This window comes from Penicillium coprophilum, assembly GCF_028826855.1.
Source record: "Penicillium coprophilum strain IBT 35676 chromosome Unknown utg000002l_segment0_segment1, whole genome shotgun sequence".
NCBI lineage: Eukaryota > Fungi > Ascomycota > Eurotiomycetes > Eurotiales > Aspergillaceae > Penicillium > Penicillium coprophilum.
The window spans coordinates 1,709,552-1,727,085 of record NW_026622722.1 but is presented as its reverse complement, the minus strand read 5'-3'; the positions used below and the strand labels follow the sequence as shown (position 1 = coordinate 1,727,085).

General features: G+C 48.3%; 6 protein-coding genes across 6 annotated transcripts; 1 reads left to right on the top strand and 5 right to left on the bottom strand.

Moving 5' to 3' along the window:
- Nucleotides 1–725: 725 nt before the first annotated feature.
- Nucleotides 726–2,545, bottom strand: N7500_002698 (putative choline sulfatase; the record flags this gene model as incomplete). The annotated part of the gene is made up of 2 exons (XM_056673844.1): nt 726–2,084; nt 2,135–2,545. 2 exons carry the CDS (start codon nt 2,543–2,545, stop codon nt 726–728), a joined length of 1,770 nt encoding a protein of 589 aa, XP_056534369.1.
- A 2,090-nt stretch (nt 2,546–4,635) lies between these two features.
- Nucleotides 4,636–4,875, bottom strand: N7500_002697 (S-adenosyl-L-methionine-dependent methyltransferase; the record flags this gene model as incomplete). The annotated part of the gene is made up of 1 exon (XM_056673843.1): nt 4,636–4,875. One exon carries the CDS (start codon nt 4,873–4,875, stop codon nt 4,636–4,638), a length of 240 nt encoding a protein of 79 aa, XP_056534368.1.
- A 573-nt stretch (nt 4,876–5,448) lies between these two features.
- N7500_002696 (pyridoxal phosphate-dependent aminotransferase) lies at nt 5,449–7,128 on the top strand (the record flags this gene model as incomplete). The annotated part of the gene is made up of 6 exons (XM_056673842.1): nt 5,449–5,595; nt 5,652–5,693; nt 5,796–6,052; nt 6,108–6,253; nt 6,305–6,513; nt 6,565–7,128. The coding sequence occupies 6 exons, from the start codon at nt 5,449–5,451 to the stop codon at nt 7,126–7,128; spliced, it is 1,365 nt and encodes a 454-aa protein (XP_056534367.1).
- A 661-nt stretch (nt 7,129–7,789) lies between these two features.
- Nucleotides 7,790–9,790, bottom strand: N7500_002695 (3'-5' exonuclease; the record flags this gene model as incomplete). Its single annotated transcript, XM_056673841.1, has 3 exons — nt 7,790–8,890; nt 9,104–9,393; nt 9,451–9,790. The coding sequence occupies 3 exons, from the start codon at nt 9,788–9,790 to the stop codon at nt 7,790–7,792; spliced, it is 1,731 nt and encodes a 576-aa protein (XP_056534366.1).
- A 1,401-nt stretch (nt 9,791–11,191) lies between these two features.
- N7500_002694 (transmembrane 9 family protein) lies at nt 11,192–13,548 on the bottom strand (the record flags this gene model as incomplete). The annotated part of the gene is made up of 5 exons (XM_056673840.1): nt 11,192–11,210; nt 11,267–11,487; nt 11,538–11,990; nt 12,042–13,396; nt 13,464–13,548. The coding sequence occupies 5 exons, from the start codon at nt 13,546–13,548 to the stop codon at nt 11,192–11,194; spliced, it is 2,133 nt and encodes a 710-aa protein (XP_056534365.1).
- Nucleotides 13,549–15,895: 2,347 nt separating this feature from the next.
- N7500_002693 (ubiquitin domain-containing protein DSK2) lies at nt 15,896–17,373 on the bottom strand (the record flags this gene model as incomplete). Its single annotated transcript, XM_056673839.1, has 2 exons — nt 15,896–16,828; nt 16,906–17,373. The coding sequence occupies 2 exons, from the start codon at nt 17,371–17,373 to the stop codon at nt 15,896–15,898; spliced, it is 1,401 nt and encodes a 466-aa protein (XP_056534364.1).
- Between the last annotated feature and the right edge of the window lie 161 nt (nt 17,374–17,534).

Here is a 17,534-nt window from a genome sequence, read left to right as displayed (position 1 = left end):
ACGGTCTAGAAGAGATATCAGATTAGTCCAGTACAAATGTAAATCTGTAGGTCTCCTGCGGACAGATGCAAAGGTTCATTGATTCATTCCTGAAATAAAATGGCAAACCATGGAGGTAGAAATCCATCTTGGATGATCTATCTGGCGGACACCAGGAGCGAGCCGGGTGATCCAAAAGAAGATCAAAATTAGCCCTACCTTCCTGCTCCTACCCATTAGCTACTTTCGCAGATCTGTAGGGTTGAGTACACCATCCTCTTTTTTCCTTCATTCTTCCCCATCCGCTGATTACATAGAACAAGAGTACAAAAACCCAATGGCAGTCTGATTGTATGTTGTATCTACCTAATGTGAATCCAAAATAGCAATGTACAGGGCAAGACACCCAACCCGGGGGACCAAAAGCACAACTATGTACAAAATAATTCATGCAGTCACAATCGACCCGCATGGAAAGATGCAAATTGGGGAAACACGTCCCGGGTATAGCGCGCCTCACAATTAAAATGAGAAATGTAGAAAATCAAAGAATATGAACATCACCGAAAAGAAAAAGAATGGAACCCGAAATAGAGGTCGGGAATGCCGCAAAAAAGTGAAAAAAAGGTGCTGAAACGCAAGAGAAATGCAGATTTAAACAAATTTGCGATCAATAAGACATTTTCAAGGAATTTTTAAGCCGATAGTTAGATTCACGAGATTCACGAAAACCCAAATTCCGTGATCTATGCAGACAACCCATTGGCAGTAGCAGCTTGCTGGAGCACACGGGGCCAGCGCGAGATGAGCTCGACATCGTCGAGAGCACCCTTGCCCTGGTTGCGAATGTACTGGGTGCTCGGGTCAATGCGTGGCTCGTAGTCCCAGACGGTGTGGGTACCCTTGATCAAAGCGGAGTAGACTAGACGGCGGCGGCGCTGGGAGCGCAGGACATCTTGGTGAATCTTCTCCATATCCCAACGAGAATGGGTTTCCTCGAGGAAGAATGCCAGGATCTTAGCAGGGTCCGTGGTGTTGGGCATAGCGGGTGGGACCTTGGCGGGGCTCGGAGTGCGAGGGGGAGTGTTGGAGGGGAATGGGTAGTCTGTTGTGTGGGCGCGCTGGGGGATTGGCGATGCATGCGGGGTGTCGTCTGGAGTTGGCAGGTTGATGGCTGAGGCCACGGTGGGCTTGGCTACGATAGCTGCGCGGGTAGAGCTGGATGGGATAGATAGGCCGGCTGCAAGATTGGTCCTCTCCTCCGGGTCGTTGACAAGATCGTAGAGCATGGGTGGGTCGATGGTCGAGTAGACGAACTTCCAGCGGCCGCGACGGATCATCATGAGAGGAGCCTGGGTGCCCTCGCCCATGTACTCGCCGTAGACGGTATCAGTGCGGAGACCTTCACCGCCGGTCAAATACGGCACGAGAGAAACACCATCGAGAGGAAGCTCGGAGATGAGTTTGGCGCCTGCCAATTCGGCGAACGTTGGGAGGAGGTCCATGGTAGAAACATTCTCGGACACGCGCTTCGGGGCGAAATGCTTGGGTGAGTGAACGAGGAAAGGAACACGAGCCGAATTCTCGAACCAGGTCATCTTGTACCACAGACCGCGCTCACCGAGCATGTCACCGTGGTCACCGGTGAAAACAATGATGGTGTCGTCGGCCAGTCCGGTGTTTTCAAGAACACGCAGGAGCTTGCCGATGTTGGTATCAACGTATGTGCAGGCAGCATAGTAGGCGCGACGAGCCGCACGAATGCGCTCATCAGGCATTTCCTTGTTGAACAAGTCGATACACTTGAGCACGCGCTGGGAGTGCGCATCCTGCTGGTCGTGGGGGATAGCTCCGTTCTTGGGCAACGGGATCTCGACATCATTGTACAAGTCCCAGAACTCCTTAGTCATGGCATAAGGGTCATGAGGGTGGGTCATGGAGACCGTCAAGCAGAAAGGTTGCTCGTTGCGCTGCCGAACATGGTCGTACAGGTATTGGGTTGACTTGTAAATTACCTCTTCATCGAAATCCAATTGATTGGTGCGTACGACGGGGCCTGCTTCCATCACGGAAGACATGTTGTGATACCAGTCGGCACGGATGTCCTACATTTTAATTAGTACGATGTCGCCAAGGGTTCGTAAAATTGACGTACAGGCTCATCCCAATTGACGGACCAGCCGTAATCACCGGGGTAAATATCACTGGTCAGACGCTGTTCATAGCCGTGAAGCTGGTCCGGGCCACAAAAGTGCATCTTTCCAGCCAAAGCTGTGTGATATCCCTCCCGCCGCAGATAGTGGGCATATGTGGGGGTGTCCGCGGGCAGCTCCGCCGCATTGTCGTATGCTCCAATTTTTGAGGGCAACTGGCCGCTAACCATTACAAAACGCGAGGGAGCACACAGGGGTGAGTTGCAGTAAGCCGAGTCAAAGACCACGCCGCCGTCTGCGAGGCGGTCTAGATTAGGGGTCTTAATGGGAGAATTCTTGTCATGCAGGGACAACAAGGGTGCAGCCATTTGATCGGCCATAATGTAGAGGATGTTGGGCTTTTTGGTCGCCATGATGAATATTTGATTCAATGGCCAATATGTAGAGAAAATTGAAACTAAAATATGGGAGAGAAAGAGAAAAAAAAGAGAGGGCGAGTGGGTGATATATGAGGTTGAGGGAGAATGTGGGGAATAAAGGAGAAAAGATTAAAAAAAAGATAAAAAAAAAAGACCAAAAGGGGAAGAAAACGAGAGAAGTCCAAAGAGCCAGAGATCGGAGCCATCGGGACTAAAAAGAACACATGAAAGGCCAAGACGCAAAAAAGTAATGTAATTTCCCGATACACAGCAGATAATCTATTCAGTACTCCGTTATCTTCCTTGACCGTCAACCCTGCAGAGTGTACTTGGTACATTGTGATCCCAAATTAGTATACAGTAGTTCCCGCCTGCAACGAAGATCAGGGGAGATGATCCGGTACTGACGTACTCCCCGCAAGATGGGATCATTTGAAGCATCGATGGTGTGATTGTGTGTATGGTAATGTATATAATACCGAACTAGATGTTTTCTACCTCGAGTACATCATAAACTTGCTCCCCAGCTGCACAATAAGATTCTCGTTATCTTCTATGAGCAATATTCAGATTGCAAATGACAAAGGCCAGTCACAAGATCAGTGAACTTTTATCAATTCTAGGTAATTGAATCCCATCGGGGCAAATGCCGAGTCGCCACTTTACAGGCATAGGGGTCGCGTGTGGTCCAGGTGTTGCATCTGTCACATTGGGGGAAATTCACAATACCACCACAATACCAACCTTGCATGTAAAACCAGAACCCATCTCAGCCCCTTGAGCCCCATAATATCAATTCAAAGATATCCTGTCAAAGTCGGGGGTTTCAATATCAAGGTAATCTTCAGTGCAGTTCACACGCGCACTCGACCCCGGAGTGGATAACGGCATCGACAGCCCACGCCCACGGCAGCGTTTCCGGTGTGACAGGTTCTTGTACACACTAGCCTATTCCAGCCTAGTAAATCCCGAAGCCGACCATTAGTCAAATCTTGGGCTCCACAGGATCGTGTCATTTCTGTCTAAGCCAATCAATTCAATCCTTTCTTCCCTAGCATAACCCAATAAGGTTAGAGGCGAGGCTTAGGGGCTGAAGTTCCACTTGCTTATCTTGACGACCAATCAAACCGCATGATTTGGCACTACCGGGGAGGAAAAAGAGATATCGTGAGGACCCCAAGACAACGACGGAGGAGCTCCCCGGTGGGCCGCTCATCCTCTTGGCTTTTCTATTTTTCTTCTATCGATTGTTCCAACCGTTTTCATAAAGAAAAAGGAATGAAACAAGGGGACCAGGTGTAATGTATCATAGCTCCACAATGAGTAATCTCCCTTTCCGAGCACGCCATGAGAAGCGGTCTAAGATCACCCCCGGACTATAATGCTTACGTACAAGGGAGGCGAAACACAGTCACCGCTGTTTCTTAGCATAGGCTCCGTCCACCTCCAAATCCACCTGCATTCATATCGTATGCACGGTGATTGCCATATGTCCGATTTACTCCACATGGCCACGTCTACATTGCGATAAATGTATCTCAGACCCGAGAGCTGTTGAAACTATGACTACTCCGTACAAGCTAGGTGCTTACCGTCATTCACTAACACATAAATGCAAAAGTAGTCAGAACAAACACACCAAGGCAATCTACGTAATTCGAAAAAATACTAGTGAACTACCCCAAGCGTCAGCTTCATATATTATAATCAGAGACAGAGAATGAATCGTTTAATAATGCATGTGTACAATTGAAATATACAAAATCTCAATGTCAATGATGTAGAAGAACGTGTACTCATATGACAATGTCAAGCCCATTTGCGGACACCTCGATTTGTTGAAGCTAGACATCATTGCAGGAATCATCTTGAACGAAGATGATCTGAACGCGACTAATTGTCTGGTCTCGCACAGGACATCAACTGTGATGCTCTTTCTCCTCCTTCTTGCACGTCTCGACCGCAATGGCGCTATATTCAAACCCATAGAAATCGTAACTAAAGCTAAACAGCAGCAAGACATTGACTCCCCTACCACAACCTGATACCAGAGTCTTCCGTCTGTAAAGCTGGTCCTGTAAATCCTAGGCAATGGACCAACTGCTGATTGCACGTGGATTTGATAATCTCTGCTTCGAGGGTAGGCTGTCACCTTTACCCCGTAGTGCAGCCCAGCCTTCGACATTTTCGTCGCCCCTAATATTGGGAATATGACCCTGGGTGTCTTTCGAATCGATATGGAGTTGGCCAGCCATTTTCGGTGGTTGTATCGTTGATGCGTGGCGAAAAGCAGTTGTCGCATCTGACTTGATGCTTTGCGGCATCATGGACAACCTGACGCAGTGGAACTGTCATGAATTTAGTATGAAGGTACTGGAAAGTGTAGCGTCAAAGGTGAAAGACTTGAGTACCAGGGACCAACCCAAACGGATGACGAACCCCTCCCATAAGGGGACCCCCTAATACCTAACCCCCTAGGTAACACCTAGATGATCTCCAATAGCCCTACCCCTGCGCTGACAACTTAAGGTTATCAAATCAATGGTCGGGCCTCCAACTAGAAAAACGCCCTACCCCCACCCCCTCTCCGGTAGAAGAGTCATATAGGGTGCTTATAGTCTTACTGGCCATTGATTCGTGCTTTTATAAAAGTCTCTGATCGGGTAGGAGGTGGGGGTAGGGCGTTTCTAGAGGCAGGACTAATGAATTAATAGCCTTTACTATGTCGAATTAATAGCCTTTACTATGTCGCACATCAACATCAAATGCCCGAGTCTAACCGATCTGATGTATAGATGTACGACCCCGCCTTTTAGATTCCAGATAAGAGTCATATTTGACATCAAGAACTTGAGACTACATCTTTTTTCTGGCGGAAATTCTATTTTTGCAGGACAATGACATCTCAGAAGACAAATCTCTCTGATAGAGGCGAGGTGTTTGCCGAGCCGAAGAGCAAGATCCCGTTATTGGACGTTGTCTGCGACCTGAGGGACCCGGAGACGAACCCTGGCGGATACGTTAGTCTGGGTGTGGCCGAGAACGTAAGAAATTGCTTCTGGAGGGAGTTTCAACCGCTTCTATGACTGACCCTGTACAGACTCTGATGCACGAGGAGATCATTGAGCATATGACCAAGAATGTGAGTGACCTCGCTCATCGCGAGTTATCACTATGTGCTTCGCAATAGGTTGCTACATTTATATGGGTTGATCATGTTGTATGTGCTCATTTTACCGAATAGTTTGCCGTCAAGAGCCACTCTTTAACTTATGGGGACGGGTTTTCCGGTTCCCACCGTCTTCGAGAGACGATTGCAAGATTCATCACTCGTCATTTCAATCCTGTCAGGCCAGTTACAAAAGACCAGCTTCTTATCACCTCTGGCGTGGGTCAGGCGATTGAACTTTCCGGCTTCTGTCTCTTGGACAAAGACGATGGCGTCCTGCTTGCCCGCCCGCATTATGGTAATTTCCCTATTGATTTGGGCTATCGAGTCAGGTAAGTGACTGGCATCCGGATAATCGTGATGATAAACCAGCTGAATATAATTTAGAGCTAAGATTATTGGCGTTTCCTTTGGGAAAACGGATCCTTTCAATATTGAGACGGTTGACATCTACGAGAAGGCTCTTGTGGATGCCCAACACCAAGGGATTCGTGTCAAGGCCTTTTTACTATGTAACCCACAGAATCCCTTGGGTAAATACAAAGTATCAGATATCTTACACATCTTCTGATCCAATACGATAGGTCGTTGCTACACTCGCGAGGTCCTCGAGGCCTACATGCGATTCTGTCAGAGGCATAATCTACATCTTATCTGCGACGAGATCTATGCTCTATCAACTTGGAAGAACCCAGACTTTCCTGATGCCCCTGGCTTTACGTCAGCCCTGTCTGTTAAGAAAGATAGTCTGATTGATCCAAGCCTCGTGCATGTCCTTTGGGGGATGAGCAAGGTCTGTATCTCGGCTATATTGACTTAGTGGGGTATACTGACTTAGATATAGGATTTTTGTTCCAATGGTATCAGACTTGGCTGCGTGATCAGTCAGGACAATGTGCATTTTCTCCGTGCTGTCGAAGCGAACTCCTATTTCTCTTGCCCTTCATCTCTATCAGACTTGGCCACCTCCCGCATCCTCTCTGACGATGCCTGGGTGGAATCCTTTATACAAACAAATCGTGAACGCCTAACGGAAAACTATACCTTGACAATTCGGTTCCTGGAAAGCTATCGGATCTCTTATAAGAAAGGTGGGAATGTCGGCTTCTTTGTTTGGGTTGACTTGTTTGATCCTATCCGAAGACAAGTAAATGCCACTCTTGAAAAACAGGTAGATGCAGGTGTACCATCTGAACAAGCCGCAAGAGCCCTCGAGACTAAACTCCAAGAGATTTTGCTGAAACACAGGATCTTCCTCGCGCTGGGAGCTGACTTTGGTGGTGATGTGCCCGGTTGGTACCGGATCGTCTTCGCTCATGAGAAGGAGTATCTCAAGCTAGGATTGAGTCGTATGATTGAGGCTCTTGCAGCCTTTCGAGGCGAACTCGACACAGATTTGCTGGAGTGAGTGTCACACGGCGTGTCATATGTCCCGCTATAGGTCTATGTCCTCTATTTCCCTCTACAGCCATTCGGTATATAGTATCAATATGAAGTATTGGATCCTTCTCCATGCTTCATTTCCAAGAATTCCGCTCGTTAGAATTTAAAATATCAAGCTAGAACAAGACCTATTATCTCGCTACAAATTCCTACAGTCGGAGGCTTCGTATAGGTTATTGACATATTAATTTATTCCGACGCAGCATTAGCTATACAGATGGCTTTGCTAAGTCATTAGGCGCTAAAGCTTTCAGTCGCTTTATAGAGAAACTAGTATTCTGACCAAGTTTTGATATCAAGAACTGAAGTCTGGTCTAGCTACTTAGGCAATTTCATATCTGCTGGAATGCCAGATGTCTATTTGCCGGAGGCTTTTAGCTGAGGTCAAAACTCTTTTGGTGTCCACAAACGCAATTTTTCATTTTCTGTTCCTTATGTTTTGCTTGATTGTCCAAGAACATCTGATGTAGAAAATCCACCTCCAGCTAAACCACCTTGACCTCCTCCACCGTGGGGGCAAAAAGGAAAGTGTCTTTGCAGCCCACCCCAAATCTACCGTTACCGACGAGTCGTCTTCTAAAAACTGATCCTCTCCCTTGCAAAATCTTGTTATCACAACCTCAGCCTCACCAATCATCGGCACCACACTCATTTTGAGGCTCATGCTGAGGCTCATGCCAATCGTCCGTGGGCCCATCCTCGGGCTCATTCCACTCAGGTTCACTCCAAGTCTTGTCACGAGGGACCGGGGCCCATTCATTTGTAGCACAATCATCCTGAGGCTCCTGCCAATTGTCCGTAGGCTTATCTTCAGGCTCATCCCACTCGGGATTGCTCCAAGACTCGCCACGAGGGACCAAGGCCCAAGCCTTCTCGACCTCAGGGGTTATCAAATATTCGAGTGGCGCCCCCGGGTAATCCCAACCTTGATCGTACCATTCTTCGGCGTTTTGTTCATACCAAGGCAGATTCTCAGCTCTCCGACGCTCCTCTTGGACAACCCAAGGCTCGAAAGGGCGATATGACTTGAGGTAAGGCACACGGTTTTTGGATGATGGAGGTCTCCATTCGGGGTCGATTTTGCCATCTTTCATTGGTTTCGCCAGACTCCAGACTTTACTACGCCACATCTGGCCGTATCTTGGCCCGTAGATGTGCTCGAATGGGAGTACTTTGATGAAGTGATCCGCGATGTCTCGGCAGGCGAGTGCATCCTCGAGGCTGTCATGACCTAGGCCTTGCTGGATGTTGCGGTTCAGAATCTCCTTCGCGTTCTCTTTCAAGGAAGCTTGAGCAAAGAGCATGGTGTCGACAATTCGTTGGTGAATGATTCGCAAAGCCAACATGTCTGCTCGTCCACCATGGACCACTAGAACAGTGTTGGGACCGACGTACCGAAACAACGCTTCACGGGCTGCATCTCGACCGATGAATGCTTCGCCTCGACTCTTGGCTGCGTATAGCATTTCCCAGTTGACACCGGAAAACCGATAATTAGTGTGCCACATCCGGACTTTGGGAAAGACCAACTTGTCGATCAATTTCTCCCCGGTAAAGTAGTCAATGGCGCTAATTCGAAGGAGCTCTTGTTCGCCCAGGTCAGTGATTCCCATCTCACAATCAAGAGCGACAGCATAGCGGTAGTCAACGGGGAATTTTGGGGCTTCGTGTAGCTCCCAGTTGATTTTCCAGGCCTCCTCATCTTTAACAATCTTGTGGTCTTTAAACTGATGGCAAGGACGGGAAAAAATGCCTTTCTTGCAACAAGTGAATACCTAAATAATGATGCTAGGTCAGCCATGTTTGATAAATGCTTAGGCTAATAGTACCCAATGTTGATTTTCAGAATGCCGAATGCCAGCCAACGCTTTTCTTCTATAGAAAAGCGGGACAACCCTCAACATCTTATGGGCGAAAAAGAAGAGAGAAAGACCACTCACTTGCCACTTGCCTACCGGCTTTCCAGGATGTCCCCAGCAGCCGTACTTGACTGCACGCTTGCCCTCCTTCGCCGCTTGTCTCTTCTTCCATTTGGCGACCATGTCCTCTGTCCAGTAGATCTTACCAATGCACTCATCAGTAAGCTCGTCGATGATGTCCTCCTTGTACGATCCGACCTTCGGCGGTTCGTCGGGTGCTTGTCTAGCACGCCTTGCCTGGTCTTCCTCATGCTGGCGGATGGTCGATTCATTTGCCAGGAGTTGAAGCCGCCTCGGGCCCCACATTGCGACTAAAAAAGTAATCGTCAGCGATTCTGTGTTCAATGGAGAAAGAAGAAAGGACATACATCGACATTGCTTGCATCGTTCCTTTTCAGAGGAGTACATTTGGGCCATTTGATAGCCACGTGTAGCCTCTGGGAGAATTGCTCGATCCCAGAGTCGGGTCCAATAGTCCTCAGTCCAGACAATTGGAGGTAAGTCAGGGAAAGGACCCAAGTTGGGGTCCTTTGGGACACTTCGACATTGGGTCCGCGTGTCCCGCCGTGTCCAGCACGGCGGCTCAACCTTAACGAACTTCTTGACCTCTCTATGCCAAAGCTCAAGGTCAATATCTTTCAAATTGTAGGAGCTCAGAGTGAATCTGTTCTCGGAGTCCTCCCCCTTTTGGTTTGTGTCAGACGACATTTTGAAGTGAGAAAATGTGTCGAATGTAAGTTAAACGCAAAATCTGTTGGATCAGCGAATGAGTAAGAAAGTAAACAAAAGACTCGGAGAAATCGGTGATTAGACTCATTTATATATGATTTCCGGCAGTGGTTCTGGTCTGCCTTTTGAGCAGCCAGGCATCGAGAGTCATAATGTGAAACCCTGAGCAGCACCGCTCGCTGCCTTTGACCATGAAAGAGCGGGTGAAAGTTGAATGAATCAGTGATTGAATTCACTAGTAGAGCGGTGCGGGCAATAGGCATCGAGGATCATGATGTGAATCCCCGAACGACACTGCTGTGTTTGACTGTGAAGGAAGATGTGAACGTTGAATGAACAAAGGAGTCGTTGCCTGACCAAAGGGCCTGAAGTCACGTTCCACAAAGAACGAGGTGATCATGGTTCCCAGACCCCAAATGGGAGACAACGAGACTGGGATGTAACGAGAATGAGAGGTAGCGATATCCTCAAGTGGACTTACTGTTATGCAAGTAATGTATGTTGCTCAAAGCTTGAAACCCAAAGAAAGTCTTGAAACTCGAAGTTCTCAAAGAGGTTGAAGGATGAGAAAGGAGGAAAGAGAGATCAAGCACCGAGGAGGTTATTTATACACAGGACCTCGGAGGAGGTCGAGGAACAGGAAGCAAAAAGTTCGCTGGAACTGAGAACGTGAGACGATGGGTCTTTTCCTACTACATCTGATTTACTTCCTTCACATCAAGCTTGTCTATCCTAGCGATATGATACTTTGACTCTAACTGAGATAGCCAGCCGTTTACTGAGTGATAGGGCTTATATTCCTCGTCTGCATATATTGATCTCAAATAGTCCACATAATCATGCTTTGATGTGTTTGGTGGCCTAGTGTGTAACTTACCTGATGAGGCATGCTCATCAATCTAGATACATGCATAGCAAGACGAGCTGTATATTTGCTTTACAGGATGTCGATATGCTAGGTGAAGCTCGGTCCTCAGATTCGAGTGACATGACAATACAATGGGAACTGAAGGAACTGATGAGTACTCAAATTTAAGCATGGATTTGTAATGAAACTGCCTTGTGCGAACCTATACGAAATGTAAAAAATCTGGCGCATGATAGGCTTCCATCAAGGCATCAGATAAAAATAATGGCTTACTGAGCACGGATAAGAAACAAGAAAGAGAAAGAGTGGCTTGTGCTTGTGTTCAACACAGACGCGGGAAGCAAAGGCTCAAAATTTGGACGGCCAGAAAATGCAGAAAATAGGACACTATACGCCGTGGTGGTAGATAATTTCACCTATGCTTATCGGAAAGATCAGGTCGTGAAGAGGTAGATGTTGGGGAAACAAGAAGTCTCTGGATTGGAGGGGTTAAAGAAAAGGAGCGCGAACGTTCAATCGACCTTGATGGCACTGTGAAATCCTCAAGATTAGCTTGTTGTCTGTCAAACTCAGTGGAGTAGTCTTACCTATAAACACGCCGGACGAACGCATACGCGGCCAAGAAACCAACGGTTCCAGTTAACAGGCCATACACAGCGCAAGCGAGGAAGCTGTAGCTGAAAAATAGCAGGCTTGACACGAATCCGGTAATGTGGAGCTTGAACATGTAATACCAGACGCAGTAGGCAAAAATCCAAAAAGCGCTGCTGCCGCCAGTCAGGAAACTCTGCCACCACCAATGATAATTCTAAGGAAGTCAGTATAGCAATCCATAACCCAAGCCAAGGACAGACTTACCTCGGAGCAAAGTTGGCTGTATGTGGCGATCACAGTCACCTCGACAACCGTGACAATCAGCACGGTCGAGACAACACTCAGGAAGCCGAATACATAGTAATAGCCAGACTTGTCCTGCCACAGATTCTTGAAAAGGAATAACAGCTCAATAAAGAGAACCGCAAATGGAATGAGGCCAGTTACCACAGGACCGAGGGGGCTGCGGAGATACCAGGGCTGGGGTGGGACTTGGCGGGCAATCGCATTCGTCTTCAGAGGGTGCTCCCATGGCGCCGCACGCACATATCCCACCCAACCGCCAATGTATACCAAGGGAACTTGGATAAGGAGCCAAAGTGCAAGCAGGCCGACCAGAGTGCTGAAGGGAATTGCCGTACTGGATGCTTGAGCCCAGACAAACAAATTCAAAATCAACACGAGGCAGAATGTCAGACCAGGGAAGAGCAGAGCAGTCTAAAATAATAAATTAGCGTAGCACATAGATAACTGGGACGAGATACGCACGATTAGCGTGTTTTTGCGCCAAGCGGATCCGCTAAAGGTTTTGTAAAGTCTCCCTGAGAAGTAACCGGAGAAAAGGCCAGCAAAGACGAACAGGCCCATACCGACGCTAACAAAACCACCACGGAAGCTGGGGTTCAAAACCCCCAAACAGCTGAGCAGAAGCAAGCCTGAAGCCATGAACAACAACTGCATTCCAGATCCAACCAAGGGGGCAAGAAGACCACTATAAGCGGGGGTACGGAACACATCCCCATGGAGAAGCTTCCAACCACTTGTATCTTCGAGAGCCTCATCGTCCGAGGAGAAGTCTGCATCGCGCTCCACATCCGCGCTGTCGTCCAGAAGTCCCTCGCCTTTTTTCTCGCCAGACTTGCCGCTCCGGCGACGAGATTGGCCCTTCATTTTCCGATCATCCATGGCACCATCGCCGCGGCCCTTAAGGTCGCCTTGCACTGTGCGGCTCCAGATGACGAACACGGTCACTCCCAACACGGTGCAAATTGTCAAAGAGTTGATGATCGCCAGCCAATGGGTTATCGAACCTTCGCCTTGGTTGGTAAAATATAAATCCCAGCGGTTGGCCCACTCAACTTGGGTGTCCTCTCGGAAGTAGACAGAGTAGGTGTAAGGAACCTTTAGTGTGGTTCCATCATCATCATCCTCGTCATCATCCGGAATATATGACAGTCCGGAGTACTTTTCTTGCATCCGCGAAAGGTCGGGCGCGATATACAACCCCAGTCCTTCGTTGTTATTGTGAAGAGATTTGGGGCATCCATTTTCCAAGCGGTCCTCGGCGGTAATACTTTTTGGGTACACCTCGAAGCCTACGATCACCTTCCCTCCTTCGGGCGCGCTCCGCCAGCGGATGACGATCGTGAAGTGGTTGTTGATAAAATATCGATGCTGCCCAGTGACGGGAGAGATGTCTCGATAGCCAAGCTTGAATCCGGAAGCGTAATACTTGCGGCTTCGATCCACTGTCACGAAGCTCGTGGCTCCTGGGAGGTTATCGGCAATCCATTCGATCACATATCCCTCCTTGACGAGCTGACGAGCCCATTTCACATCTGACCGACTAAGATCGCGGGTGCAGAGTGACTGACACTCAACATCCTTTCCCATCGCAAGTTCAAAGTCGGAGGTCATGATTCGATCACCACGCAGTACCTCCCCAATATTGAGCGAAATGCTTTGGCCGGATCCAAACGGGGAACCGCCATGTGTCTTGCCGCTTGGCGGGCATACGAAAGGCAGGTCGAAATAGGCATACTGCAGCTGGGTGTGATCGGAGAAGATTTTGTTCACGAGAAGAGGGATTGGATCATTGTCATTATATCGGGTAACGGAGTATCCTGGTTTGAGGGAGCAAGATGTAAGTATCATATGTTTAGTCCAACCAAAATACGCTTCGGTGCTTACCCGGGATGTAGAATGCCCTGACGCAGGACACGAGCAGCAGCACCCACAGCGCCCACTGACAGGAACAGGATTGACCCAAGGCCATGTTCAATAGACGTAAAGAGATCTGTTTTGTCCTTGACCCGGAGTAAACGGGCAGTTATCGAACCAGCATGTACACAAAAGTATGGAGGGTTGTACGTCGGTGGATTACGGTGTGTCGATCCGCAAAGGTCAAATCAAAGCGAGTGGGCCAATAGTGACTATGTCGTAGGTAGTAGCTTGTTCAAGCGATTCTTTGCGGGGATGATCGATGGACAGTCCGACGGTGGATGATCTTGGAAGTGTGTTGGATGGTAGATTGCCAATGGTCGGATTGCTTCAGTTCGCCTACAACCTGCCAAGGAGCAGATAATTAACGAATGAAACTGGCACTTAATGCCACAGTGATATATGTCGAAAGAGGGATTGGAGCAACTGTTGGGAGCTTGGAGTCCCCTTCGCGCTCCCCAGCGTGTCCCCGGATTACATCAGCATGCCACGCGTACCTGGGCAAACGGGGCCAGGGAGGTCCGTCTGCGGACAAATGGACGAAAACAAGAGTCAGCTTTACATATCTCTAAAAGGATCATCGTGAAACTTGTAAAATACATATTTTTGACTTGCCTACGGATACAAAAATAAGACTGCTACATGTACTGTACGATATATATACGGAGCACCATGCTCTCATACCCTCTTGGAAATCTAAATCACACACGCCAAGAGCATAAGAATCCAATCATATAACGGATGTCAAATAAGCTATTCCTTGGTGCGCTCGACTGCTTCTCATTGGTAATATCCATATCTTGAACGTTCCACTGCGAAGAAGCCGGCCATGAACCATCAAGGGGAAGATATTTCAATATCTCTCAAATCCCGTCGAAACTGCGCAAGGGCCAAGTTTCGATGCATTCGTCATGAGGGCACCGGGATTCGCAACCAGTAGGTCAGTTGAAAAGATCGTCAACTCTCAATATCTGACTGGCTAGATGCGGCTGGGGAAATCCTCCAGGTTACCTTTCGAGTCAAGACACAAGATGACCGTGTTACTGCGCTGTAATGAGTAATATCTCAGAAGAATTAGGAAATATCCCTACTCTTCCAGAGTTTACTCGTAGAAACTCGGTATCTAGCTCCGAATCGAAATATTCTACAACAACCACAGCTGGGAGTCAATATAGGGGATATCAAGGGTCTTCGGCCTCTGATCTAAAAGTAATGTCGGCAGTTAAAATGGGAAAAGTGGTCATATACATAGTACGTAAATAAAGCCCTTCATCATTTGCCCTTTCTACTATTCTGTATCTCGTCCTCAAATTTCAAAAACATATCAATATGGTCATGGATTGTCCCGACGATAGATCTTGGTTTCCCTCTTACTACAGCGTCGGCGCCACGAGTGGGATAGGTTTTATCCTTGCCCACTTTATGACACAGTGGTATTTATGCCGATACCGATATGATCTCTTGCCTTATCCCGGTTCAAGCCAGACGAGTGATCAAACTTCGAATGCTCGCAATGCTCCATATATCAACGAACCATCTACTAGTGGGACAGAAATGAAACAGTACATGTCCAGACCTTACAAGATCTCGAAACTCGAACGTCGGACCGCCACAATCAAGATCACATCTGCAGTCGGACATGAGATACAAATGCAGCTACAATGAGTCTTCAATGACTGGAATGACTTGATGTGTGTTTTGATCCTGATTTTTGCTGTGCTTTGCTTGATCGAAGGGAAACCTACCCTAGAAGAAGAGGGTTTCATTGATGACTTTAGCACGGGCACTCACACAGTATGATCGGACATTCTATGGGCAAGATGGTGCATTGTAGAGCTGGACACGCTGTTCATTCTATGGGAGTCGAACGGTGTGATCATAGTGGGACAGTTGAGAATTCCAAATGCTCGGATCGTACCTTCACCCATAGATTGAGGGCAATGATATTGCAATTAAAGCCCAAGTCAATGTAGATCTACACCGGTCTTGCCGCTACTAGAAATCTCTGACAAAATGTAGGATTGGCCAAAAACAACATTGAACGACCAAATATGTCTGAGGAGGCCCTTCATGTTTGTGAGACATGCAATCCCTGCAACACGCTGTAAGATATGTAACTAAAAGGATTGGAGAATTATTACATAGGATTGTAGATATGACGGAAGTATCAATTAGAAATGACCCTATGCTACTCCGAGCCCTGGAATGGCGACGAGATATCCAGAAAACTACCTATGTAGCTAAGGATCACACAGAAGATAAACATGCTAAAAGGGGAATGGGAAAGTCATAGTTACCGAGGGAGCCTGTCACCACCTCGCAAAATCCATAGAAGTTGTGAATACATCAAAAAAGTAATCGCAAGGCTGTGCTAGAAAGAAGGAAAACCAGCCACTAAATTATCATGGGTGGGTGAGGAGGTACTCCACCGCTCCTTGAACACTGCCGCCTGCGCGACGCAGGGCTTCAATGTTTCGCTCGAACTCAAAGAATCCCATATCGTTCAACTGTCGCAACTGGTCGGCGTATCTCTCCTCCGGAGGACGGGTGTCTGCCGGCTGTGGTGGGGCTCCGAAACCACCGAGACCGCCACCTCCAAATAGAGCAGCCAGTGGGTTTGCGCCGGCGGCTCCACCTTCTGCGCCCTGTCCACCCATTCCCTGCATCATCTGGGAAAGTAATGCAGGGTCACGCAAGAATGGGTTTTGCTGAGGATTGAACGGGTTCATGCCACCCTGACCAGCTTGTCCAGCATTGCCGAACATAGCCGGGTTCAGGAGAGATGCGAAAGGGTTCTGAGGAGCTTGAGAATTTTGTCCCTCAGCAGATGTTGAACGGTCTGTAGAGTCAGCGCCTTGTGCACCACCGGGTTGAGTAGCGCCCGGGGTAGCAGAAGGCTGGGCCGCGTTTGTGAATGGGTTAGCTCCGAAGAGGGCACCGAAAGGATTTGCGTTTCCAAATGGATTTTGAGGCATCTGCCCGAAAGGGTTTGCTTGCGCATTTTGTTGCTCGGATCCTTGGGTTCCCTCGGCAGTCGTGTTTGTCACTCCTGGGGCGGGGAATGCATTATCACCACCAAGTCCGCCGCCACCCATTCCCATTGCTCGTTGCATTTGCATCATCTGCCGAATCGAGCTCGGATCGGTCAACATGCGGCGGAACTCTGGGCTTTCCATCATCTGCCGGACTCCGGGCCCCATGTCGCGAAGCATGGGATTCTGCTGGAGCATCATGTCGATCATAGCGGGGTTTTGCAGGGCTTCGTTGATGGTTGATTGGAACTGAGGATTCTCGAGCATGTTGAGCATCGACTCAGTATCTGGAGGAGGACCCATCTAAGTAGCCGAAGAATGTTAGCAGTCTGTTGGAGGCATCGCCAAATTACTTCCATGTCCAATGATATCTCACTTACCCCGCCATCAGGGCCAAAAAGACCCGCCCCAGGAAGTTGTGCAAACCCAGCATATCTTGCACCAGTCAAGCCAGCAAGTGGATTGTTGCCAGTACCAGCAGCAAGATTGGTTGGCACACCAGCTGCCGCCGGGCTTGGGGTTGCCCCAGCTGCCGCAGTGGCTGAGCTGGGTTGAGCAGTTGTGTTCTGGCGCTGCTGATTGCTTGCAGCACTCTTTACTAGATGGATAGTGTGGCCATCTTTGATCTTGTAGCTCTCCAGTGTCTCATGATCTTTCAAAACCCTGCCCGAGTAGATCAATCGCTGACGTTCTGCAGGGGTATCGGCATTTTCGGGGCTTGAGAGCTTCTGCTTGAGATCTGATACCAGAGTACTAAGAGGAAGGGTCATGGTGTATTTGGCATCAGTGGATGACTTGACAGTGAAGGTAATGGGAGCCTGCTCTGAGGTAGCCGTATCGTCGGCCATGGCTGAATGATGTATGATGTATGATGTATGTAGAGTAGGGAAGTGGGGTGATTATTGGGATATGGGCCAATGGTGAACGGTGTATCACCAAGAATATTGAGTGGCTTATCAAACGTCTGATCGAATGGATCCCTGTGATACGGATGAAGACCGCGAAACTG